This window comes from Salmo salar, chromosome ssa20, assembly GCF_905237065.1.
Source record: "Salmo salar chromosome ssa20, Ssal_v3.1, whole genome shotgun sequence".
Lineage (NCBI taxonomy): Eukaryota > Metazoa > Chordata > Actinopteri > Salmoniformes > Salmonidae > Salmo > Salmo salar.
The window spans coordinates 45,438,429-45,463,149 of record NC_059461.1 but is presented as its reverse complement, the minus strand read 5'-3'; the positions used below and the strand labels follow the sequence as shown (position 1 = coordinate 45,463,149).

At 43.9% G+C, this 24,721-nt stretch overlaps 1 protein-coding gene across 1 annotated transcript in view; it reads left to right on the top strand.

The window, feature by feature from the left end:
- The window catches only part of LOC106580682 (dedicator of cytokinesis protein 10-like), a 158,165-nt gene that overhangs the window by 43,778 nt on the left and 89,666 nt on the right, over positions 1-24,721 (top strand). The window contains 3 exon segments of the mRNA XM_014162004.2: positions 12,129-12,248; positions 13,571-13,660; positions 16,608-16,690. Coding sequence (XP_014017479.2) covers positions 12,129-12,248; positions 13,571-13,660; positions 16,608-16,690 — 293 coding nt within the window.

Below are 24,721 nucleotides of genomic sequence, written 5' to 3'. Positions count from 1 at the left end.
AATTCAAATGCAGTCACAAAAACCATTAAGCGCTATGATGAAACTGGCTTTCATGAGGCCCGCCACAGGAAAAGAAGACCCAGAGTTATCTCTGCTGCAGAGAATAAGTTCATTAGAAATTGGCAATTAACAGCACCTCAGATTGCAGCCCAAATAAATGCTTCAGAGAATTCAAGTAACAGACACATCTCAACGTCAACTGTTCAGAGGAGACGGCATGAATCAGGTCTTCATGGTCGAATTGCTGCAAAGAAACCATGACTAAAGGACACCAATGAGAAGAAGAGACTTGCTTGGGCCAAGAAACACGAGCAATGGACATTAGACCAGTGGAAATCTGTACTTTGGTCTGATGAGTTCAAATTTTAGATTTTTGGTTTCAACCGCCCTGTCTTTGTGAGACAAAGAGTAGGTGAATGGATGAGTGGTTCCCACCATGAAGCATGGAGGAGGAGGTGTGATGGTGTAGGGGTGCTTTTCTGGTGAAACTGTCTGTGATTTATTTAGAGTTCAAGGCACACTTAACCAGCATGGCTACAACAGCATTCTGCTGCGATACGCCATCCCATCTGGTTTGCACTTAGTCCACTATAATTTATTATTCAACAGGACAGTGACCCAAAACACACCTCCAGGCTGTGTAAAGGCTATTTGACCAAGAAGGAGTGGTGGAGTGCTGCATCAGATAACCTGGCCTCCACAATCACCCGACCTCAGCCCAATTGAGATGGTTTGGGATGAGTTGGACCGCAGAGTGAAGGAAAAGCAGCCAACAAGTGCTCAGCATTCCAACTTTTTTTCCATAGGCTGGGATCCGCACTATGCAGCTGTTGCAAGAGCGCATTTTTCACTGGCTGTCCACTGGTTTCAAAAACAATGATTGATTTGGCAGCTTAAACTTCTTGAATTCAACGATTATTGTGTTCAAATACACATTTAGATTTGTGAACATCCATCCACAACAACCACAGTCCGTGAGGCGCAGATAGCTGAATGTGAGAGCAGCAGTGTGATTCACATCAATGCGCTATGTAGATATCAATAGTAAGTGATATCCGTATCGCTGTAGACTACACCACTGCTGTCATCCTTACCTCCAAGCATTTATTCAAGTTGGATAATCTTTGGATGCCAACAGCAGTCGCACCATTGGAAGACATAGCTTGGACTGTAGCCTACAAAAGCCTTTTCCTGCACCTTTCCTGCGATCCATCAAACACATTTGGTGTGTCATCATAGTGGTCTCTGACTTGTGGTCAGACTCGCTCAGGTGGAACAAACTTAAACTTGTGCCTTTTTTCAATGCTGATTTGAATGTCATTGAGAAAAGTGTCATATTTCTTTCTTGCAAACATCCTTTCAGATTTTAAATGTAATCCTCGAAGTAATCATCTACTTTTTCAAAAGTATCTGTAATCTGATTACAATATTTTTGCTGGTAACGTAATGGATTACAGTTACCGTTTTTTTTGTAATCCATTACTCCCCAACCCTGGTAGTTACAGTCTTGTTCCGTTGCTGCAACTCCCCTACGGACTCAGGAGAGGCGAAGGTCGATAGCCATGCGTCCTCCGAAACACGACCCTGCCAAGCTGCACTGCTTCTTGACACACTGCTCGCTTAACCCAGAAGCCAGCCGCACCAATGTGTCAGGGAAAACACCGTCCAGTTGGCGACCATAGTCAGCTTGCAGGCGCCCGCCCCACCATAAGGAGCCACTAGAGCGCGATGAGACAAGGAAATCCCAGCCGACCAAACCCTCCCCCAACTGGGCCAATTGTGCGCCACCTCATGGGTCTCCTGGTCACGGCTGGCTGTGACAGCCTGGGATCAAACCCCCGGGTCTGTAGTGATGCCTCAAGCACTGTAATGCAGTGCCTTAGACCGCTGCGGCACTCGGGAGGCCCTGGATTATATTTCTATGGTTGGTTGCGGCTGTCAGTTTGCCTTTTGCAGATTTCAAAATACAATCGCAGGAAAAATGCACAATTTGGAAAGTACTAATCTGTCTGTAGAACCAATAGAATGTTTTTTTTCTCAACTCCCAATTTGTAGCTAACAACAGCGCTGTTTTTCAAAGTAGCTCATCTTGAGATAGGCTATTGCCACAGCGAGCGCACCGGCCGTCACCGTGAGTAGCCAATTTCTTCATCTTCCTCATTAGGTGAGTCAGTGTGCCACTGGAAATTGTATGTAGTAGCTTACTGTAGCCTATGGTATACATATTCCCTCCTATTATTGTACAGTAACACTTTACGTGACACCCAGTGTCAAAACACATTATGTTCCATCTAACCATGTCATGATATGTCATAGCAGCTGACATAACTTGTCATAACCTGTCATAATATGTTCATACCTCTGTCATGACCCATATATTTACACCTATTGTGACATATACTGCGTTATTTTATAGCTAGTTATGACACCTACATAAGAGTGTCAAAACCCACATTTATTTCAAAAAAATATATCCTGCCAAGAAGTTTCCTTTTTTAAAAAGTTTGTTTCTTAAATCCTTTGTTGTAATGACTTCTTGTCATGTTTATATCCTCATATTTTATATCACTTATAGAAAATACAATTTATGACACTGTCATGAAGCATTATGATCATTCTTTGTTACTTTACTTGGACTAAGAAAATACACTTTATGACACTGTCAAGAAGCATTACGACTATCATAATCATATGGACCAGATAGGTCTATCACGTACATGCCCTTATATCAGTCATCAGTCAAAAAGAGGGTGTCTTGTCCTGCTCCTGAAATCTGCTCCTGCATTCATCCCAGTCATCAGCAACAGATCACTGGAGTAGGTGCATGTCTGACATCAATGTGTGCACAATTACAATGATAATTTAATATGATACATTTAAATATATACAGTGCCTTGCAAAAGTATTCATCCCCTTGGCGTTTTTCCTATTTTGTTGCATTACAACCTGTAATTTAAATTGATTTTTATTTGGATTTCATTTAATGGACATACACAAAATAATCCAAGTTGGTGAAGTGAAATTTAAAAAATGACTTGTTTAAAAAAAAAAAAAAAAAATGTTAAAAATAGAAAAGTGGTGCGTGCATATGTATTCACCACCTTTGCTATGAAGCCCCTAAATAAGATCTGGTGCAACCAATTACCTTCAGAAGTCACATAATTAGTTAAATAAAGTCCACCTGTGTGCAATCTAAGTGTCACATGATCTGTCACATGATCTCAGTATGCATACACCTGTTCTGAAAGACCCCAGAGTCTGCAACACCCCTAAGCAAGGGGCACCACCAAGCAAGCGGCAACATGAAGACCAAGCTGCTCTCCAAACATGTCACGACTTCCGCCGAAGTCGGTCCCTCTCCTTGTTCGGGCGGCGTTCGGTGGTCGACGTCACCGGCTTTCTAGCCACCGCCGATACACTTTTCATTTTCCATTTGTTCTGTCTTTGTCTTACACACCTGGCTTCACTCAACCAATTACTTGTTTATTATTTAACCCTCTGTTCCCCATGTTGTGTTTGTGAGTGGTTGTTTATTGTAATTCGGTCCATCTTTGTGGGCTCGTGATGTTACTTTGTAAATTTGTCTTTTTGAGTAAAGTACGTTGATTACTCATATCTGCTGTCCTGCGCCTGACTCTCTACACCAGCTACACACAGGACCCTTACAAAACAGGTCAGGGACAAAGTTGTGGAGAAATACAGATCAGGGTTGGGTTATGAAAAAATATCTGAAACTTTGAACATCCCACGGAGCACCATTAAATCCATTATAAAAAATGTAAAGAATATGGCACCACAACAAACCTGCCAAGAGAGGGCCGCCCACCAAAACTCACGGACCAGGCAGGGAGGGCATTCATCAGAGAGGCAACAAAGAGACCTAAGATAAACCTGAAGGAGCTGCAAAGCTCCACAGTGGAGATTGGAGTATCTGTCCATAGGACCACTTTAAGCCGTACACTCCATAGAGCTGGGCTTTACAGAAGAGTGGCCAGAAAAAAGCCATTGCTTAAAAAATAAATAAGCAAACACATTTGGTGTTCAACAAAAGGCATGTGGGAGACTCCCAAAACATATGGAAGAAGGTACTCTGGTCAGATGAGACTAAAATTGAGCTTTTTGGCCATTGAAGAAAATGCTATGTCTGGCGCAAACCCAACACCTCTCATCACCCTGAGATCATCATCCCCACAGTGAAGCATGGTGGTGGCAGCATCATTGTAACGGTTGTCGTCGGGAATGGAGGACCAAAACGCAGCAGGAATGTGGATGCTCATCTTGTATTTTATTTTAAACCAAGAAAACACCAAAATAACAAAATGAAGAACGAACGAACAAGAAAACAGTCTTGTCAGGCTCACACACGCAAAACAAGAAACAATCTCCCACAACACTACACCAAACAATTACCCATATATAGGACTCTCAATCAGAGGCAACGAGAAACACCTGCCTCCAATTGAGAGTCCAGCACCCAAACCTAAACATAGAAAACCTAAACTAGACAGAATGCAGAAATACAACCTAGAACATACTAACCTAGAACATACACCCAAAACCCAGGAACACATAAATCAAACACCCCTCTACAACACACACAAAACCCCCACCATACAAAACAAACATCCCTCTGCCACGTCCTGACCAAAATACTAAACAACTACTCCCTCTGCTGGTCAGGACGTGACAATCATGTTGTGGGGATGTTTTTCATCAGCAGGGACTGGGAAACTGGTCAGAATTGAAGGAATGGTGGATGGCACTAAATACAGGGAAATTCTTGAGGGGAACCTGTTTCAGTCTTCCAGAGATTTGTGACTGGGACGGAGGTTCACCTTCCAGCAGGACAATGACCCTAAGCATACTGCTAAAGCAACACTCAAGTGGTTTCAGGGGAAACATTTAAAGGTCTTGGAATGGCCTAGTCAAAGCCCAGACCTCAATCAAATGAGAATCTGTGGTATGACTTAAAGATTGCTGTACACCAGCGGAACCCATCCAACTTGAAGGAGCTGGAGCAGTTTTGCCTTGAAGAATGGGCAAAAATCCCAGTGGCTTGATGTGCCAAGCTTATAGAGACATACCCCAAGAGACTTGTAATTGCTGCAAAAGGTGGCTCTACAAAGTATTGACTTTGGGAGGATGAATAGTTATGCACGCTCAAGTTTTCTGTTTTTTTTTGTTTTATTTCTTGTTTTTTTCACAAGAAATAAATATTTTGCTTCTTCAAAGTGGTAGGCATGTTGTGTAAATCAAATGATACAAACCCCCCAAAATCTATTTTAATTCCAGGTTGTAAGGCAACAAAATAGGAAAAATGCCAAGGGGGGTGAATACTTTCGCAAGCCACTGTATACACTACCGTTCAAAAGTTTGGGTTCACTTAGAAATGTCCTTGTTTTTTAAAGAAAAGCACATTTTTTGTCCATTTTTAAAATAACATCAAATTGATCAGAAATACAGTGTAGACATTGTTAATGTTGTAAATGACTATGGTAGCTGGAAACGGCCGATTTCTTTTTTTTTTTTAAAGGAATATCTACATAGGCGTACAAAGGCCCATTATCAGCAACCGTCACTCCTGTGTTCCAATGGCATGTTGAGTTAGTTAATCCAAGTTTAAAAGGCTAATTGATCATTAGAAAACCCTTTTGCAATTATGTTAGCACAGCTGAAAACTGCCCCGGGGCCTATGATTTCTTAATCTGGCCAGTGGAATAGGGTGCTATTTGGTGCTATTTTCTGTCAATGACTCTTCCTGTGACCCCTGTCTGTATCATTCTTCTCATGTGTTGGTTTGCGTGTCAAAGTCAGCTTTAAACTCTTGGTGCTCTTCCCTGGTGTTGCATTGACCACCAATGGATGGAGAGAGTAAAAATCGATAGCATTTTCACCTCTTTTTAAATGATCAATAACAAAAACGATCTTACAGTAGCTAATGTAATCAGGCTAACAGCACTCAGACAGGTTGATTCCCAAATGGCACCCTATTCCCTATATAGTGCAGTAATTTTGACACAGCCTTGGTCACATGAGCCTTGGTCAAAAGTACAGTAATGCCATGTGTAGGGAATAGGGTGCCATTTGGGACACGGAATCAGAGGCTGTGATGTCACAGGGTCAGTTCCTCAAACTGTCTGTCAGCTGACAGCTCTCTGTTCTGCATTGAAATTCCATCGAGGGTGTGTGTGTGTGTGGGGGGGGGGTTGTGTGTGTGCGCATTCGTGCTTGTATGTATGTATTTGCGGTAGCCTCGCGATTGCTAGTTCAAATCCCCGAGCCGACTAGGTGAAAAATCGGTCTGTGCCCTTGAGCAAGGCACTTAACTCCTGTAAGTTGCTCTGGATAAGAGTGTCTGCTAAATAACTCAAATGTAAATGTGTGTCCTCGCGTGCACCTATTTGTTTATAAATGCCCCCCTTCTCTGGAGAATAAATGAAGTTGTACTTCACACACACATACAGCTGAAGTCGGAAGTTTACATACACCTTAGCCAAGTACATTTAAACTCAGTTTTTCACAATTCCTGACATTTAATCCTAGTAAAAATTCCCTGTCTTAGGTCAGTTAGGATCACCACTTTATTTTAAGAATGTGAAATGTCAGAATAATAGTAGAGAGAATGATTTATTTCAGCTTTTATTTATTTCATCACATTCCCAGTGGGTCAGAAGTTTACATACACTTAATTAGTATTTGGTAGCATTGCCTTTGAATTGTTTAACTTGGGTCAAACGTTTTGGGTAGCCTTCCACAAGCTTCCCACAATAAGTTGGGTGAATTTTGTCCCATTCCTCCTGACAGAGCTGGTGTGTAGGGCTCCAATGCTCGCACACGCCTTTTCAGTTCTGCCCACACATTTTCTATAGGGTTGAGGTCAGGGCTTTGTGATGGCCACTGCAATACCTTGACTTTGTTGTCCTTAAGCCATTATGCCACAACTTTGGAAGTATGCTTGTGGTCATTGTCCGTTTGGAAGACCCATTTGCGACCAAGCTTTAACTTCCTGACTGATGTCTTGAGATGTTGCTTCAATATATCTACATAATGTTCCTTCCTCATGCGGCCATCTATATTGTGAAGTGCACCAGTCCCTCCTGCAGCAAAGCACCCCCACAACATGATGCTGCCACCCCTGTGCTTCATGGTTGGGATGGTGTTCTTCAGCTTGCAAGCCTCCCCCTTTTTCCTCCAAACATAATAATGGTCATTATGGCCAAGCAGTTCTATTTTTGTTTAATCAGACCAGAGGACATTTCTCCAAAAAGTAGGATCTTTGTCCCCATGTGCAGTTGCAAACCGTGGTCTGGCTTTTTTATGGCGGTTTTGGAGCAGTGGCTTCTTCCTTGCTGAGCGGCCTTTCAGGTTATGTCAACATAGACCTCGTTTTACTGTGTATATAAATACTTATGTACCTGTTTCCTCCAGAATCTTCACAAGGTCCTTTGCTGTTGTTCTGGGATTGATTTGCACTTTTTGCACCAAAGTACATTAATCTCTAGGAGACAGAATGCGTCTCCTTCCTGAGCGGTATGATGGCTGCGTGGTCCCATGGTGTTTATACTTGTGTACTATTGTTTGTACAGTTGAACGTGGTACCTTCAGGCGTTTGGAAATTGCTCCCAAGGATGAACCAGACTTGTGGAGGTCTACAATTTTTTTATTGGGGTCTTGGCTGATTTCTTTTGATTTTCCCATGATGTCAAGCAAAGAGGCAATGAGTTTGTAGGTAGGCCTTGAAATACATCCACAGGTACACCTCCAATTGACTCAAATGATGTAAATTAGCCTACCAGAAGCTTCAAAAGCCATGACATCATTTTCTGGATTTTCACTAGTTTTTTTTTCACTCCAACCTAAGTGTATGTAAACTTCCGACTTCAACTGTAGGTTGTGTATGTGTGTGTGTGTGTGTGTGTGTGTGTGTGTGTGTGTGTGTGTGTGTGTGTGTGTGTGTGTGTGTGTGTGTGTGTGTGTGCATGCATGTTTGTGAAAAGAAAGTGAGAGGGTTGGGCATTGATTACAACCATGGAGACAAAAACCGAGAGTGTGTCATGGTGGCAGTTTGTAAGAATTCAGTTGTGTGACGTAGCGGGGAGATGTGGTCAGTTAAGTGGTCACTTTCGTCTCGACCAAAGTGTACGCAGTGTCAGTATTACCAAGCAGTCCTTCCACTTCTAAGTATAGCCAGCCCTGTAATGTTACTATGGCTAATGTATCTGATAATAATAATATTAATAATATAATTAATGCCATTTATCAGACGTTTTTATACCAAGTGACTGACGGTAGTGTGTGCATACAGTACATTTTCCATATGGGCGGCCCCAGTGGGAATCCATCCCGAGATTGTGGTGAGTGAGTGAGTGAGAGAGAGAGAGAGAGAGAGAGAGAGAGAGAGAGAAAACGGAGAGAGAGAGAGAAACGGAGAGAGAGAAACGGAGAGAGAAACGGAGAGAGAGAGAGAGAGAGAGAGAGAGAGAGAGAGAGAGAGAGAGAGAGAGAGAGAGAGAGAGAGAGAGAGAGAGAGAGAGAGAGAGAGAGAGAGAGAGAGAGAGAGAGAGAGAGAGAGAGAGAGAGAGAGAGAGAGAGAGAGAGAGAGAGAGAGAGAGAAACGGAGAGAGAGAGAGAGAGAGAGAGAGAGAGAGAGAGAGAGAGAGAGAGAGAGAGAGAGAGAGAAACGGAGAGAGAAACAGAGAGAGAGAGAGAGAGAGAGAGAGAAACGGAGAGAGAAACAGAGAGAGAGAGAGAGAGAAAGAGAGAGAGAAACGGAGAGAGAGAGAGAGAGAGAGAGAGAGAGAGAGAGAGAGAGAGAGAGAGAGAGAGAGAGAGAGAGAGAGAGAGAGAGAGAGAGAGAAACGGAGAGAGAGAGAGAAACGGAGAGAGAGAGAGAGAGAGAGAGAGAGAGAGAGAGAGAGAGAGAAACGGAGAGAGAGAGAGAGAGAGAGAGAGAAACGGAGAGAGAGTGGTTTGGTGGTTGGACTTTTTTTGTTGTTGTAAGTTTCCCCTGCTGCACCTCTGTCACTGTGTGACATCAAGCCTCTACTTCCTCCTTGGGCCACCACGCGCTCCAACAGGTCTCGCACACCCTTCAATGGACCTTCTGCTTCTGCCTGCTGGAACACATGTCCTCTCTGTGTCCTCGTGTCATCGGTATCCGTGTGTAGTAGTCTCCTGTTTTGAATCAGGATGAGTTTCAGAAGTAAGATCACCTTCCGAAGGAAGAACAGGGATAAGAACAGGCGTGTGCGGAACGATTTCAACCGCCTGAGCGTTGTATGTATGCCCTCTCTCTTTCTCTTTCTCTATCTGTCTAGCTATCTATATTTCTGTCTATTTATCTCCCTCTTTAGTGCAGTGCTGTATCTGTGTGATTTTATTGCCCTGGGCTTCCTGTTCCTTTCTGTTGCACCTGTCGATCCGGTGTGAAGTTCCCCTTAGGTACAGATCTAGGATCAGCTTCCCCTTCCCCAGTCCTAACCTTAATCATTAGTGGGTGAAAGACAAAACTGACCCAAGATCAGTCTCTATGGGGCAACGTCACTCTACACTGCACCTGTCCGTCAACATGAGGCTAACCGACATGGCACAGGTTGGAATTGGACATGGCTCGCCTTTACCTAATACTAGTTAGCCAATGACTCTCTGTTTGACTCTCTGATCGGTGTGTTGGTATCTGTAACTGGCAGAGACTCAAACAGTATTGCTCCCTATGTCTATCTGAGTTTTTAACCAGTGGAGTGGCCATGTACAATCAGGAACGGGATCTATATGTTCACAACATTTCAACTGGAGATATGAGGTTGTCAGCAAGGGACTTGTACCCCTCTATACGTAGGTCTGATTGTACGAATGCTCTGCATCATCCTAACTATATTGGTGTGATGTTGTCTGGTGCAATATAGACACCAAACGTGTAGGTGTTATGTAGCGTGTATCCAGCTGCTCTGAGGTTTGATACAACGCCGACAGCAACACGACTAACTCTGAAGTCTCAGTCAGTACCGAGCTGTTGTGTCACTGAGCCGATAGTACGTCAGTTGTCAGGGAAGGTGACGCCACTGTATGACGCTAAGCTAGTTTCGGCTGACTGTTATCAGCGCCTATTTCCTTACACGTTGTTGTGTCATTTTCCAAGCAGTTTTATCTGTCTCAATGACACCCTACTCCCTCACCAGTGCACTACTTTTGACCAGACTAAAGGGGAACCAAAAATAAGACCAAGTCAAGAGTCATATCTGAATGAGCCAAAAGCCACAGCCCTGCTCAGTAGGGTGATGAAGTGATTTGGCAACAGCGTGAATGAATGCTGAATATGAAAGACAGTTGTTCATGTGTTTCTCTGCCCCTCCCCCCGGTCCGTCTGTTAGGTAAGATCCCTACTGACTGGAACCAAGGTAGGAGAGATTGCGAGGCAAATTCGAACCCATGCCGATGGGTAGTTTTGGCTAAACGTGTGCCAGGGCGGGTACTCGGCACTAACCGCTGGACCACTGTCCACAGGCCACTCAGGCAAAAGATATTGTCTTGGTAGACATTTCTGTGAGGTTGAGAAATTAAATTGTCATCAGTCGTCGTTCTCTCTTCCAGTCAGGTACAGTTCATATAAACAAATTGTTTCGTTTTTTATTTTTTTTTACAGTGGAGTCACACCAAGACCCTTCCTCACAACAAGGAATGTTATGATTATGGGTATTTTTCAGTCTTTCGTTTTTTGTCACATTCTTTGTCATGGTTTTATGCCTCAATGACCGCTTGGTGTCTACCTCTTTCCCTTGTGGGTGAGGGGTGCATTCTGTCAGAGGTGTATTCACTAGGAACCAAACGTTTTGCTACGGTGTGCACTAATGAATACACCCCTGGTGTAACTGAACAGGGGATAGTGGTCGGAACCCACCGTTATGGGCGTGTGAACAGAGAACACAGGTCTTCTCCGACCACAGTTTTTGTTAGCAGTGATGCATAAGACATACTGCTTTCCTTTGAGGACGGAAATAGCCTCGTCTCATCATGTGCAGTCCATTTCGCTTTCTGTGAAACGCACTGTGTGGATGGGCTTGTCGAGACCATTTGCTGTGCAGATGTGTAACCTAACCCTTAACCTAAAATGTATTGTAAACTTCTGCCTTTGTGATATATCAGTCTACGGTCATTTCAGAACTCGAATCTCTGATGTATACCTTTGCATCAAAATACTATTATATACCAGAATCTATAAATAATAGGTGACATTGAGCCTATCATTAAATACGTTTTCTGAGCTGTTATGATCACTGCTAATGTGATATAGTCTCCATCTGTCAGTAAAACAGTTTCCCTTGTTGGAAAGAGGGGAACAGCTCGACATGTTTTTGGCTCAGTTTGGTTTTGGCACATGACATGTAACCACTTCATCCTCTATTTTACTTCTCTCTTCCCCTCCCCTCTAGACTGGGGCTGCGTCCCAAATGGCACTCTATTCGCTATGTAGTGCACCACTTTTGGCCAGGGTCTATAGGGAATGGGGTCGCATTTTGGATGCATCCATTGACGTTTGTGTAGCTGATCCAATGGTGACAGAGTAAACACAGGAAGTGAGGTGGTAGCTAGTTTTTCATGCCTTGCAAAAAAAGGAAAAAAAGATTTATGCCCATCCAGTGATAGATAAGCAGATATTCTGAGGTTTAGACAATTTGCCTAGCTACACCATTTGGCTCGTCTTTGATTTGAAGAAAACTTGTTGGCTTGCTGACTTCTCTCAGAGTTCAGAGAGGTTTATAAGTCATGAGTATTGAACAGGATAGAGGCAAATTGCACTTGGTGTTAGAGTAGTTATTTGTGTTGCTGGCTATCTGTCTGTCTTTCTCTCTCTGTGTGTTACAGCAGGATAAGTCCTCGATGTAGAAGGCTTTCTGTGTGACCTAATAGTTGAATATGTTGGATATCCCATGGTGTGACTGTTACAGCAGTCATCAAGTGTATGGCTGACCGCGCAATTTCGATAATGAGTGTGTTCCACGTGTACCGGGATTTGAATCCTGCGTCCGCCACTTTCTCATCTGTGTTTCCCCAAGTAGTAGCCAAGTGTTTATTTCACTGCCATATGGGATAAGTCATGTAAAATGTCTGCGTGTGTGTGTGTGTTCCAGCAGGAGAAACCCAAGCTGATAGACCCTCTGGACTATGAGGCTGTGATCTGTAACCTGGGAGATGAGCTGAAGGAAGACCCCCTCAGAGAGCTGCTCCTCTTCCCCGACAACGACTTCACGGTGGGTACGAACGTGTCTGTGTGTGTGCTTGGGGGGGGGTGTACGTGCGTGTGCGTTGGAGACGTGTGTGTGTGTGTGTGAATGCCATCCTGTCTCTGTTAAGTCTGTCTGTATGTCACCCACAAACGGCCTCCTTTCACTTACTTCATTTGCTGTGTGTGTGTGTGTGGGGGGGGGGTGAGGGTGTGGGTGTGTGTGGGACTGTGTCTGGCTCATGCCAGCCACACCAATGTTTTTCAACAAGACGGAAGGACAGACAGACACACACACACACTCATTTTGCATTCTGAACCCCTCATCCCCCCCATTGCTTCTGCTCCCCCAATGTCCTGTGGCTGTTGCTCATTAGTGACTTAATTAGTGCGCTAATGTGACTCCTTAAGACCGCCACTTCACATTAACTGGTTTTAATTGGTTTTAGGGAAATGACTCGGCTCTCGATCCCTGAGTTGATGTTTCAATTCATGACTCTGCTACCGTGATACATACAGGCCCGGCAACCAAACAGTCCTGTTTCATTTGCTGGGTCTCCATAGCTCAATCTAATTGAAACTCCAATTCACTTGCTAATGGACGAACCTAATTCGCTTCCAAAACCCCAAAATAAATGTCCTTCCTGTGAGTGTGCTGCATTTTAAACAGCTGACTGCAGACACAGTAAATCAGAACCAAGCATTGATCAGAGAGGGCGGGAACTTGGCTGTTCCCGGTGGTCCACGTCCCATATGACACCCTATTCCCTATATAGTGCACTACCTTTGACTAGAGTCCTATGGGAATAGGAATAGGGTGCCATTTGGGACACAAACAGAATTGCATTGAGTTGCCTCTAGCTGCGTAATCAGCGAGAGCAGTATTTCTCCAAATTTCAATCTTTCCTTCTAGGTATGGAGGATTTATTTGAGCCTTTTGCTATTTTTTGACCTCAATATTTCTGAATGAATTATGACGCCCCCGGAGCTCTTGATCAGATGTTATTCGTCAAGCGCTGACACACTGGAATAGGGCTCAGTGATCTGACTGTACATCATAGTGGTAAAGACTGTATCCTTCAATTTCATATGTCCCTCTCAAGCATTTTCATATTCAAACCTGCACATATATCCTATCCCACTACTGCATGTATCAGCTTTTACCTAATCTCAGTAATCCAAAACCAGCTCTCGCGTCAACAACAGCTACAGAATTTTGTTCTAGGGGAAGAGGTTGAGATGTCAAGTCCACACCCCTTCCAGCCCGACAGTCTTTCACAAGAAATTAGCTTTTACCTGACATCAAACTGTCCCTCCCCATCTGATTTCTCCTTCCCCTCTGTCCCCCAGGTGTTCACAGTGCCTCTGGAGAGACGGACACTGCAGTCCACCGTGCCCCAGGGGGCCGAGCTCCAGGCCGAGTGTCTGCTGGTCAGACAGGTGAGTGTGTGAGAGAGTGCCATGCTTAGTTGTGTGATTGAGCTTGGGTGCAGAGGAAGGCTATGGAGCAGGGCTGACTCCACATTCAGTCTGGCAGGCAGGCAGCTTGGCGTGGTGGTTGTCCGGGTAAGGCTCAGGACGACATCTAGTTGTTAGTGTGCTTTAAACATATCCTCAACACAGAGGTCTACATCAACATCATGAGCCCGTAAGGCAGTGACATCAGGAGCACAGATGTGTTCTGTTCCTCCAGGAGCTGTGTGTGTGAGTGTGTGTGCATGGGAGAGAGCGAGAAGGAGAATTTCTCCGGCTATTAGTGAAAGTGCAAGACTGCAGAAAGAGAGAGAGAGAGCTTCCTGGTCCTTGACCCACTTCAGTCCCTATGTACGGAATACATACGAGAAAGTTCTGAACATGTATTCTGAACCCATGCCTTGGAGTTACTGCTCCTCCTCTGAACCAGAGGGAAAGAGAAGTACAGTCGTGAAGCTTGCAGCTGGATCATGTTTCTCTCTGTGGGAATCAACAGCATCTGGACCCAGCCGTGTCGTCGGAGCTGTGTGTCTGAGCTGACTGGACTGCTGACTGCTGCTTCCATTGAGCTCCTCTATGGAGCTGAATCATCTGAGGCTGCCTGCTGGCCATGCAGGGAGGGAGGAGAGAGAGAGAGGAGGGATTTTGTCCACTGCATCCTGTTGTTTTGCAGGGACTCTGCTCTGCTCAGCTTAGTTGGGCTGGCCTGCAAAGACACTATGGGCTATGGTGGGGACTGGGAGGCTTCAGTTGCTGCCTAGTGTATGGGTCTGCATCCCAAATGGCACCCTATTCCCTTTATAATGCTCACCCTATTCCCCATAGAGCACTACATTTGACCAGAGCCCTATGTAGGGAGGCATTTGGGATACCTAGTCAGTTGTACAACTGAACGCATTCAACTGAAATGAGTCTTCCGCATTTAACCCAACCCCTCTGAATCAGAGAGGTGCGAGGGTCTGCCTTAATCAACATCTTGGGTGCCCGGGGAACAGTGGGTTAACTGCCTTGCTCAGAACAATAGATTTTTACCTTGTCAGCTCGGGGATTCGATCCAGCATCCTTTCAGTTACTGGCCCAACGCTCTAACCACTAGGCTACCTGCCGCCCTGGGTCTGCGTGAGGCTGTGTTTCACGAGCATGACTTCCATCCATCTAAAGTAGTTGAAAAGTTGTCTGTGGGTGATATAGACATTTCCCCTCAGTTGACTGTTGTGTTGGATTTGATACAGTGTCTCCTTAGTTATGATAGCTATACAGCCATGACTGTGACCTTTTTAACCATGAAACCATTTCATATATCTTTGAGGAACCCTAGAAATGCAAATGATGACGACCAGCGAAATACATTTGCATACATTTCCCCTATTGGATTGTCAGTTGAAGATGTGGATCTGATAAGCCTACACTGTGGCTGTGACCCAAATGGCACCCCATTCCCTTTATAGGGCAATCATTTGGGGTGGTACCCTATGGGCCCTGGTCAAAAGCAGTGCACTATAGGGAATCGGGTGCCGTTTGGGTGTGCCTGTTTTCATGCTCTTATCGTGACAAGTCATGTTTGATGGTGAGGCTGAAGTGAAAGAGTTACAGCACACGCTGGCTAGGAGGAAGTGCTCAAATTAGCCAAACATTGTCTCACAGATATCCTCGCTGCATACGGAAACACACCACACCACACCGTCACAGCTTACTGACGATGGTGGTGCGTTTGAGAGACCATAGAGAGAGAGAGAGAGAGAGAGAGAGAGAGAGAGAGAGAGAGACAGAGACACAGAGAGTAAGAGCTGGAAGAAAGAGAATGGCTATTTAAGTTTGTGCTCCCAGACATGTGTTATTGCCTTGTAGAGCTAAATGTGTTTTGAGTGTCTTTAATAATGAATGTGATGACTGCCAGTGGAACTGTGTTTAAGTGATAGATAATGATAGCACCACTCAGACAGAAAGAAGATGAGAATCCACAGAACAACAGAGACAAACATACTGCTGAGAGGAGAGCGAGAGAGAGAGAGGGGGAGAGAAAGAAAGTCTGTAACTCAAGCCCGTGGGACAGAATGTTAATTCTTGTGGTTTGATTCATCTAATCATGGATTCAATCTTGTAACTCTGTAAGCTTGTGGGGCTCCAAGACGACCTGTGTGAAGCAAGCTAGGGCTGCGGAGTCTGCCTCCCTCTACAACATTAAGGGTGTGTCCCAAATGGCCCCCGTTTCCCCCCACGGGCCCTTGTCAGAAGTAGTGCACTATGTAGGGAGTAGGGCGCAATTTAGGACGTGACAGTGCTGTAGAGGGAGGCAGACTGCAGCCCTAGCTTGCGTCACACTGGGTTGTATAAGGACAGCTACTCACGTAAAACAAAGCTGTACATTGCCTTTACATTAATGTGCCTTGGATCTACTTATTTGAATGGATAGAGGTGTGTGTGTGTGTGTGTGTGTGTGTGTGTGTGTGTGTGTGTGTGTGTGTGTGTGTGTGTGTGTGTGTGTGTGTGTGTGTGTGTGTGTGTGTGTGTGTGTGTGAGACTACTCTCTGATAGACATCTGTAGAGCTGTATAAGAACCACGTTGTGACAGAGAGGGGATTTTAAGCCCATGCCAAGACGCGCGCACACACACACAAATCTCTATTGTTGTTGATTGAGAACCTCTTTGCTGAGGAATGTGACTGGTATATTTCCTATGTGTAATTTGTTGTGTAGTTGTAAGATGCAGGGCTCCCTTGCAAAAGAGACCATGGTCTCAATGGGACTTCCTGTTAAAATAAAGGTCAAATAAATACATGAAATAAAACACACTCACACACACGGTCATATATACAGACGGAATCAACTGTCTGTTGTTCACCTGCACTAGGCATTAACAGAACCTCTCTCCCCTCCACTTCCTCCTCTTCCTCTTTCTTCTCCTCTATTCCAGGCCTGCGAGTACTACAACTCCCAACTACACGTGGTCCATTACAAATATGATGAGTACGCAGGAGATTACCGGCTACTTCCCAGGTACAGAACAGGCTATGAAAGAGTTGCAAAATTCCGTCAACTTTCCCAAAATACCCAGGTTTTCCAGAAATGTTGTGAAAGTGACCAGAATTTTGCAACCCTTTTCTATGATTACACTTATGTACAGAGCAGTGTGTGTACATATTTTCATTGTTCCGCATAAGAAAAGTACAGTACTTCGCCACTTCACGTACTTGTAAGTGTCATGACGTTGTGAGTATTGAGTAAGACAGGGCCCACTCCAGGACTTAACTGTTTTTGACATAGCGTCTGTGTCAGGAACGCATGCCAGACTTTCCAAACGCGTACTTCACATAAACACCAGGAAAGATGCTGCTGAAAACCTCAGCTAGACCAGAAGATCCAGGGGTCGTGTCCCTAATGGAACCCTATTCCCTATTTAGTGCACTACTTTTGACCAGAGTTCACTAAATAGGGATAAGGTGCCATTTAAGATGCATCCTTAGTGGTCTGCGGTTGCATAACGGGTCTCTCGAAAAATAGCTCTCTGTGATGTCAACAATGGGAACAAAAAACAAAATGGTGGACGTCGGTGGGATGTGTTGTTGAGTGGCAGGCTGTCCAGCTGCCTAGATGTCAAGGCTGTGCATTGGTCACTCAACCCCTGGGAGACCAGCCATCAGAGCAGGGCCTCTTTGTCCTCTGACCCCTATCCAGACCACTGTAATGCTCTCCTGGTCTCCCATGGGTTGGTTATGTTGGAGTCCAGTTCATTTCACGTGACCTTTCTGAGTTTGTTGAACTTAAAATCTTTTTGAGTTCATATACTGTACATCAACTCTAAAACTGATCCATAGATTACTTTTGATACTGTGCACAGTCGTTAACATCATAGATACTAAGAGACTGAATGTACATGCTCTTATAGAGGTTATATCCACATTATATGAGTTTTCTCTCTGAATCAGTTCCTCTGTCTTTCCCTGGACACAGAGTTAGCAGCAGATCTAGGATCAGTTTGGGCTCATCATACTATATGTCTGGGATCCAATTGACAGATTGACAGCCCAGTTCACTATGAGCTAGTCATCTTCACAAGCTGTGTCTCTCCAGAGATTACATAAACTCAGCAAAAAAAGAAACTTTTCTTTATTTTCAGCAAACTTAACATGTGTAAATATTTGTATGAACATAACAAGATTCAACAACTGAGACATAAACTGAACAAGTTCCACAGACATGTGACTAACAGAAATGGAATAATGTGTCCCTGAGCAAAGGGGGGGTCAAATCAAAAGTAACAGTCAGTATCTGGTGTGGCCATCAGCTGCATTAAGTACTGCAGTGCATCTCCTCCTCATGGACTGCACCAGATTTGCCAGTTCTGGCTGTGAGCTGTTGCCCCACTCTTCCACCAAGGCACCTGCAAGTGTGATGTTTGGATGTACCGATCCTGTGCAGGTGTTGTTACACGTGGTCTGCCAATGTGAGGACGATCAGCTGTCCGTCCTGTCTCCCTATAGCGCTGTCTTAGGCGTCTCACAGTACGGACATTGTAATTTATTGCCCTGGCCACATCTACAGTCCTCATGCCACCTTGCAGCATGCCTAAGGCACATTCACGCAGATGAGCAGGGACCCTGGGCATCTTTCTTTTGGTGTATTTCAGTCAGTAGAAAGACCTCTTTAGTGTCCTAAGTTTTCATAACTGTGACCTTAATTGCCTACCGTCTGTAAGCTGTTAGTGTCTTAATGACCACTCCACAGGTGCATGTTCTTTTGTTTATGGTTCATTGAACAAGCATGGGAAACAGTGTTTAAACCCTTTACAATGAAGATCTGTGAAGTTACTTGGGTTTTTACGAATTATCTTTGAAAGACAGGGTCCTGAAAAAGGGCTCTTTCTTTTTTTTTGCTGAGTTTACAAGAGCCTTGAAGTCTGGCATGATGCAAGACTATTCAAACTATGACGTCCAAACACAGAGGTGTCACTGTGTTTTAAGCCTATTGGAGACACTTTTAAAAAGATGGCATGAATTATATTTGCTGAGACTAGTTCCAGTGCTGGGTCTGCTATCCTTATAAAAGAGGGAATCCTTTGTGTCTCCAGCTCAGAGCACACACACAAACACAGGGTGGCTCATGAGCGCACTGGAGCGAGGGCATCCCTTTGCCGGGTCCTTTTCGGGAGGAGATGGAGAGGACTCAGCCACACATAAGTCAGGGCTCAGCTCAGACACCCAGCCATAGAGATGACCTCCCCAAGGGGCAATCTGCTGTTTACCAAAACTGAACTGAATATTGTCCCTTTAACCCATTTAAAATGGAGAAAGACCTCGACTGCGCTGCCCATGCTGTAACAAGCTGTGGAGCAAGTCTACCCTCTATCCAACTCCATGCACCCAGCACCTCTACAGTAATGCTTACCGTATGCTTCCCAGTCAAAAGAGTTCACGGATATGTCACACAACATTTGTTACGTTTGTTCATTTTGGTGTTCAGCAGGGTTTTTTCCAGATGTTTGAGCACACAACATTTTTTCTTGAGGCTTGTCTAAATTCGGTAGCCAAAGTTTATGCCCCTTCATCAGTGATTGGTCAAAAGCAGGGATTCTTCAATTAAGTGTTTGTTGTCATTCAACAACAGACGACTAGTTTTCATGCACATTTCACTTGAGAAATACTGCATCAAACATCTTAGTTACATCTGCGGGACCAAGACTTCCTCGGCAAAAAAACGTCAAAATTAATGACAGATTTCTTGACTTATCTTAGATTCATTCAGACTATTTTGAGGAAGAGTACCTGTTGCTATGGCATCTCAAGAAGGACAAACAGTAATATTACCACTTTTTTCTAGTTTTTCAAGCAAAGTTATTTTAAGGGAGTATGCAAGCACAGACGTTCACTTCGCCTAGCCAAGTTTTGCTAGGAGCAAACCGAACCTATGTATGCGGACACCTTCAGGGGAGTGAGAGAGCCAATGGTTTCTAACTGTGTCTTGTAATTGGGTGTTAGTACCTAGGTGTTCTTAGAGTTTTTCCTGACAATGTGATCTGGTCAGAAACAACTCTGGGCACGAGTTAGCCCATGCCTGTGTAGTTAAACAGGCCCTATTACTACTACAATATAATGCTGGACTGTTATGTTGCTATCACAACACGGGTATCAACAGTAGAGTTGAGGTTGAATGTCATTACTGAGTCAAGTACATTTACGATATGATGAAAGGAGACATAGAGAGAGGACATCCTCCTTGTCTGCGTCCCATATGACACCCTGCATAGTGCACTTCCCTGCATAGTGCACTTTTGACCAGAGCCCTATGGGCCCTGTTCAAATGTAGTGCACTATGTAGTGGTAATAGGGTGCCTTTTTGAACGTAGACCTTCTCTCTTTCTGCCTGGAGGCTTTTAAATGTAGTCTTCTCCCTCTTGATATCCCTAATGGAAGCCATTCTCAAAATCACAATTTAACATGCATCTATTTTTATGACTAGCTGGACCTACCATTTGGTTTTGAAGTATTGAAACTAATCCATATGGTGGTGCATACAGGTGCAATCCACATACAGGTGCATCCTGTTTCCATTGATCATCCTTGATGTTTCTACAACTTGATTGGAGTCCACCTGTGGTAAATTCAATTGATTGGACATGATTTGGAAAGGCACTCACCTGTCTATATAAGGTCCCACAGTTGACAGTGCATGTCAGAGCAAAAACCAAGCTGGAGAGCTCCGAGACAGGATTGTGTCGAGGCACCGATCTGAGGAAGGGTACCAAAAAATGTCTGCACTATTGAAGGTTCCCAAGAACACAGTGGCCTCCATCATTCTTAAATGGAATACGTTTGGGACCACCAAGACTTCCTAGAGCTGACCGCCCTGCCAAACTGAACAATCAAGGGAGAAGGGCCTTGGTCAGGGAGGTGATCAAGAACTCATTGGTCACTCTGACAGAGTTCCTCTGTGGAGATGGGAGAACCTTCCAGAAGGTCAACCATCTGTGCAGCACTCCACCAATCAGGCTTTTATGGTAGAGTGGCCAGACAGAAGCCACTCCTCAGTAAAAGGCACATGACAGCCCACTTGGAGTTTGCCAAAAGGCATCTAAAGGACTCTCAGACCATGAGAAACAAGATTCTCTGGTTTGATGAACTCTTTGGCCTGAATGCCAAGTGTCACGTCTGGAGGAAATCTGGCACCATGTTTTTCAGCTGCAGGGACTGGGAGACTAGTTAGGATCAAGGAAAAGATGAACGGAGCAAAGTACTGAGAGATCCTTGATGAAAACCTGCTCCAGAGTGCTCAGGACCTCAGACTGGGGCGACGGTTCACCTTCCAACAGGACAATGACCTTACTCACCCAGACAAGACAACACAGGATTGGCCCGAACTTGAACCCAATCGAACATCTCTGGAGAGACCTGAAAATAGCTGTGCAGCGACACTCCCCATCCAACCTGATAGAGCTTGAGAGGGTCTGCAGAAAAGAATGGGAGAAACTCCCCAAATGCAGGTGTGCCAAGCTTGTAGCATCATACCCAAGAAGAATCGAGGATGTCATCGCTGCCAAAGGTTCTTCAACAAAGTACTGAGTGAAGGGTCTGAATACTTACGTAAATGTGATGTTTCAGTTTTGTTTCATTTGATAAATTTACCCCAAAAAATTGAGAAACTTGTTTTTGCTTTGTCGTTATGGGGTATTGTGTGTAGATTGATGAGTGAAAAAAACCAATGTAATCCTTTTTAGAATAGTGCTGTAACGTAACAAAATGTGGAAAAAGTGAAGGGGTCTGAATAGTTTCCGTGTCACGGGTGTCGTTGGGTTGTAATGACCAAAACGCAGCAGGAATGTGGATGCTCATCTTGATTTTTTAATAAAGAAAGAGAGCACGGAAAATAACAAAACAAAGAACGATAGAAGACAGTTTCACAGGCTAAAACAACTAGCAGTGCAAAATATACTACCCACAAACAAACAGGTGAACACAAGCTCTTAAATATGGCTCTCTATCAGGAACAACGATGAACAGCTGTTCTTGATTGCGAGCGACACGGACCAACAAAGAAATACACACACTAGAAAACCTAGAATACAAAAACCAGAACATACACCAAAACCCCGGAATACATAAATAAAACACCCCTCTACAATACACATAACCCCCGAACCACATAAAACAAATACCCTCTGCCACGTCCTGACCAACCTACAAATACAAATAACCCCTATACTGGTCAGGACGTGACATTCCGAATGCATTGTAAACACTCTAAATAGGTCAGGAGCCAGACATGGAGCTTAAGATGGAACAAACATGAATTATTTAGCCTATATTATTTCAAGGCTATAGCCTACAAAGAAATCCATTGTGAAGCATTTGCGAGTGCGACACAATAAGCTGGTACGTACATAAAGCTCTCAGCAATTAAACATTTCGTTATATTAAATCATTAAAGTCTATAAATTGCACATATAGGCTGTGACTTATAATTAAATACAAATTAATTGAAAAATGACTTATTAGTGCCTTAGAAACATGTGTTTGGCCTGTCTGTGGCTTCAGGCTCATGTGATGTGGTGCCTGCAAAGCAGGTCAGCAGCGGAGAATACCCTCTCCACACTAGCAGAGCCACCGGGGATGCTAAACACCCTTTTGGCCAGTCTTGCCAGGCTGGGCAGAGATGCAGATTTGTTTTAAACATTTTCTATAGGTAGGCCTAAAGGTTTTTAGGAAACATAACCCAATCAAAACGGAAAGCTCCTTGAATGTGGGAATATGGCAGGCCTATTGGACCAAAATCAATGATGGCCTACTGTATAGATAAAAGAACAAAAATGAACGAAACGTTTAAGAGATCATATTTTTAGTTGATACATACTTTTCTGCAATGACACACTTAGTTATCTAACCACCGCCTTCCTTTCTTTTAGCATGTGCACGTAGTAAGTACACCATCATGCTTTCAGGATACTGTCTTTTCAGATTCCACAATGATTATTTAGTTGTGCACACTACATCACTGTACTCCCTCTCTTGCTCTTGGTCCTCATCTTTGTAAGTCACCTTGATTTTGCACCTGTGTGTTTTATCAGTCTCTTTCTGAAAATATTTAGTGAACTCCATGACAGTAGCTAAAGCAAGAGGCTATTAGCAGCACACAAGTAGACTACAGATGCATGCTGAGCCGGGCATGCCCTGAGCTTGTGAAGTGAGCACTACTGGAGCGATATTGGAGAGGACAAGAAGGCTGACGCTACAGACTTTGGGAATCTCACTCCGCGCTACTATGGGGGGTGATTCATGCCAGAATTAAGCCTCATGAAGCTACTGATACCTCTCACCAAGTCACTGAACGTCTTCCTAGCGCTATAAAATAACGCCATGAATTAACATGGACTGTCAATGGAGATAAGTTTGTTTCTAAGGCGTCAAACTGCCGACACGTTCACGTCACGTGACACGTACATGGCATAACGTGTCACTGACACGTCACGTGTCAGTTTGCGTGTAAGTTTATTATGAATGATCTTACCATGAACGCCTTAAAAAACGTCTACATGTGTTATGCGTTAGTTTAAGTGTCTGTTTAGTTCATCAATTTCATTTGTCGATTTAGCTAAAATAGGCCTATCACCTTGATGCAAAAATCATTAGGCTAGTTGATATCGCAGCCACCATTACTGTGTAGAGATGCATATTTCTCGCATCAATACAAACACAAGGGATTCTTGGTAGCCTAATGGTTAGAGTTTTGGGCCTGTAACCAAAAGGTTGCTAGACTGAATCCCAAAGCTGACAATAAACTTTTGTCGTTTGCCTGAGCCAGGCAGTCAATCCATTGTTCCCTGGGCGACGAATACGTGGATTTCGATTAAGGAGGCCTCCGCACCTCTCTGATTCAGAGGGGTTGGGTTAAATGCGGAAGACACATTTCAGTTAAATGCATTCAGTTGTACAACTGACTTGGTATCCCCCTTTTCTTTGTTGTGGGTAGTCCAGGTCTCTAGTGGCGCATTCAAAACAACTCGGAAGTTGGCAATCTCTGACTTCCGACTTCAGTGCATTCAAGACAACTGGGAACTCTGGGGGAAAAAATTAGCTCAGACTGGGATTTTTGTTTTGAACAGTCATCCAACTCGGATTCTCTGGCATCTTTCTCTGACCTGAAAATCACTGATGTCATGATTTGACCTCGTTTCCCCCCCACTTCCCAGTTTACCGGATTAACAGACACATTCACTGTCACCATGCAGCCTTAACATCCCAGGAAAATGTGGTTGGTTTATTAAATGCTCTGCAATGTAGAGCTATGCCTAATGCAAAATGCCAAACAGTTAGAATTGGTTTGGGGACTATGCATAGACCAAACATTTTAACAGATTTTCACATTTATTCAGGAGAATCCCATTGAATCAGGCTATTCATTTCAGTGCAGTTGCGTTCTTACGCATATCCTTAGACTAAACGGAACCAAAAACACCCCAGCCTGTTTTGATCACAGTTTTTCATTGATTTAGCCCACGGTTTCCTACAGATTGATACACATGAAGACCTATATTTCATCTGGAGTTGACAAACAAAAGCCTGACTTGGATCCCGACTTTCCCCCACATCATATTACCAATTAGGCTAAATGTATTCCTTCCTATTAATTTGCATAGGCTAACCATTGCGATTAATGTTATTTACCATCTTCTGCTTTTTATGAATAAACAGGCATCAGTGTAAACATAATATAATTTCAATTCCCCCCCCACACACACATTGTTACTTACCTTACAGAGTGAACTGATTTCCACTCCATTCATATGCAAATACATTTGATTCATACACTTGCTTGTCTGGCTGGCATGTTTTCATTTTAAACAGGCATTCCCTTACCTACACTGAAATAATTTTAGTCCTTAATTATGATTTTAAAAAATCAGATCAGATTAGTACAACCTTGTGGTTATTGTAAGTCTTATAATACAATAGACTTACAATTATTAATTGTAAGTCTTATGATACAATTAATAATGTTGAACTAACAAATACCATCAAGGGATACCTTACAATTTAC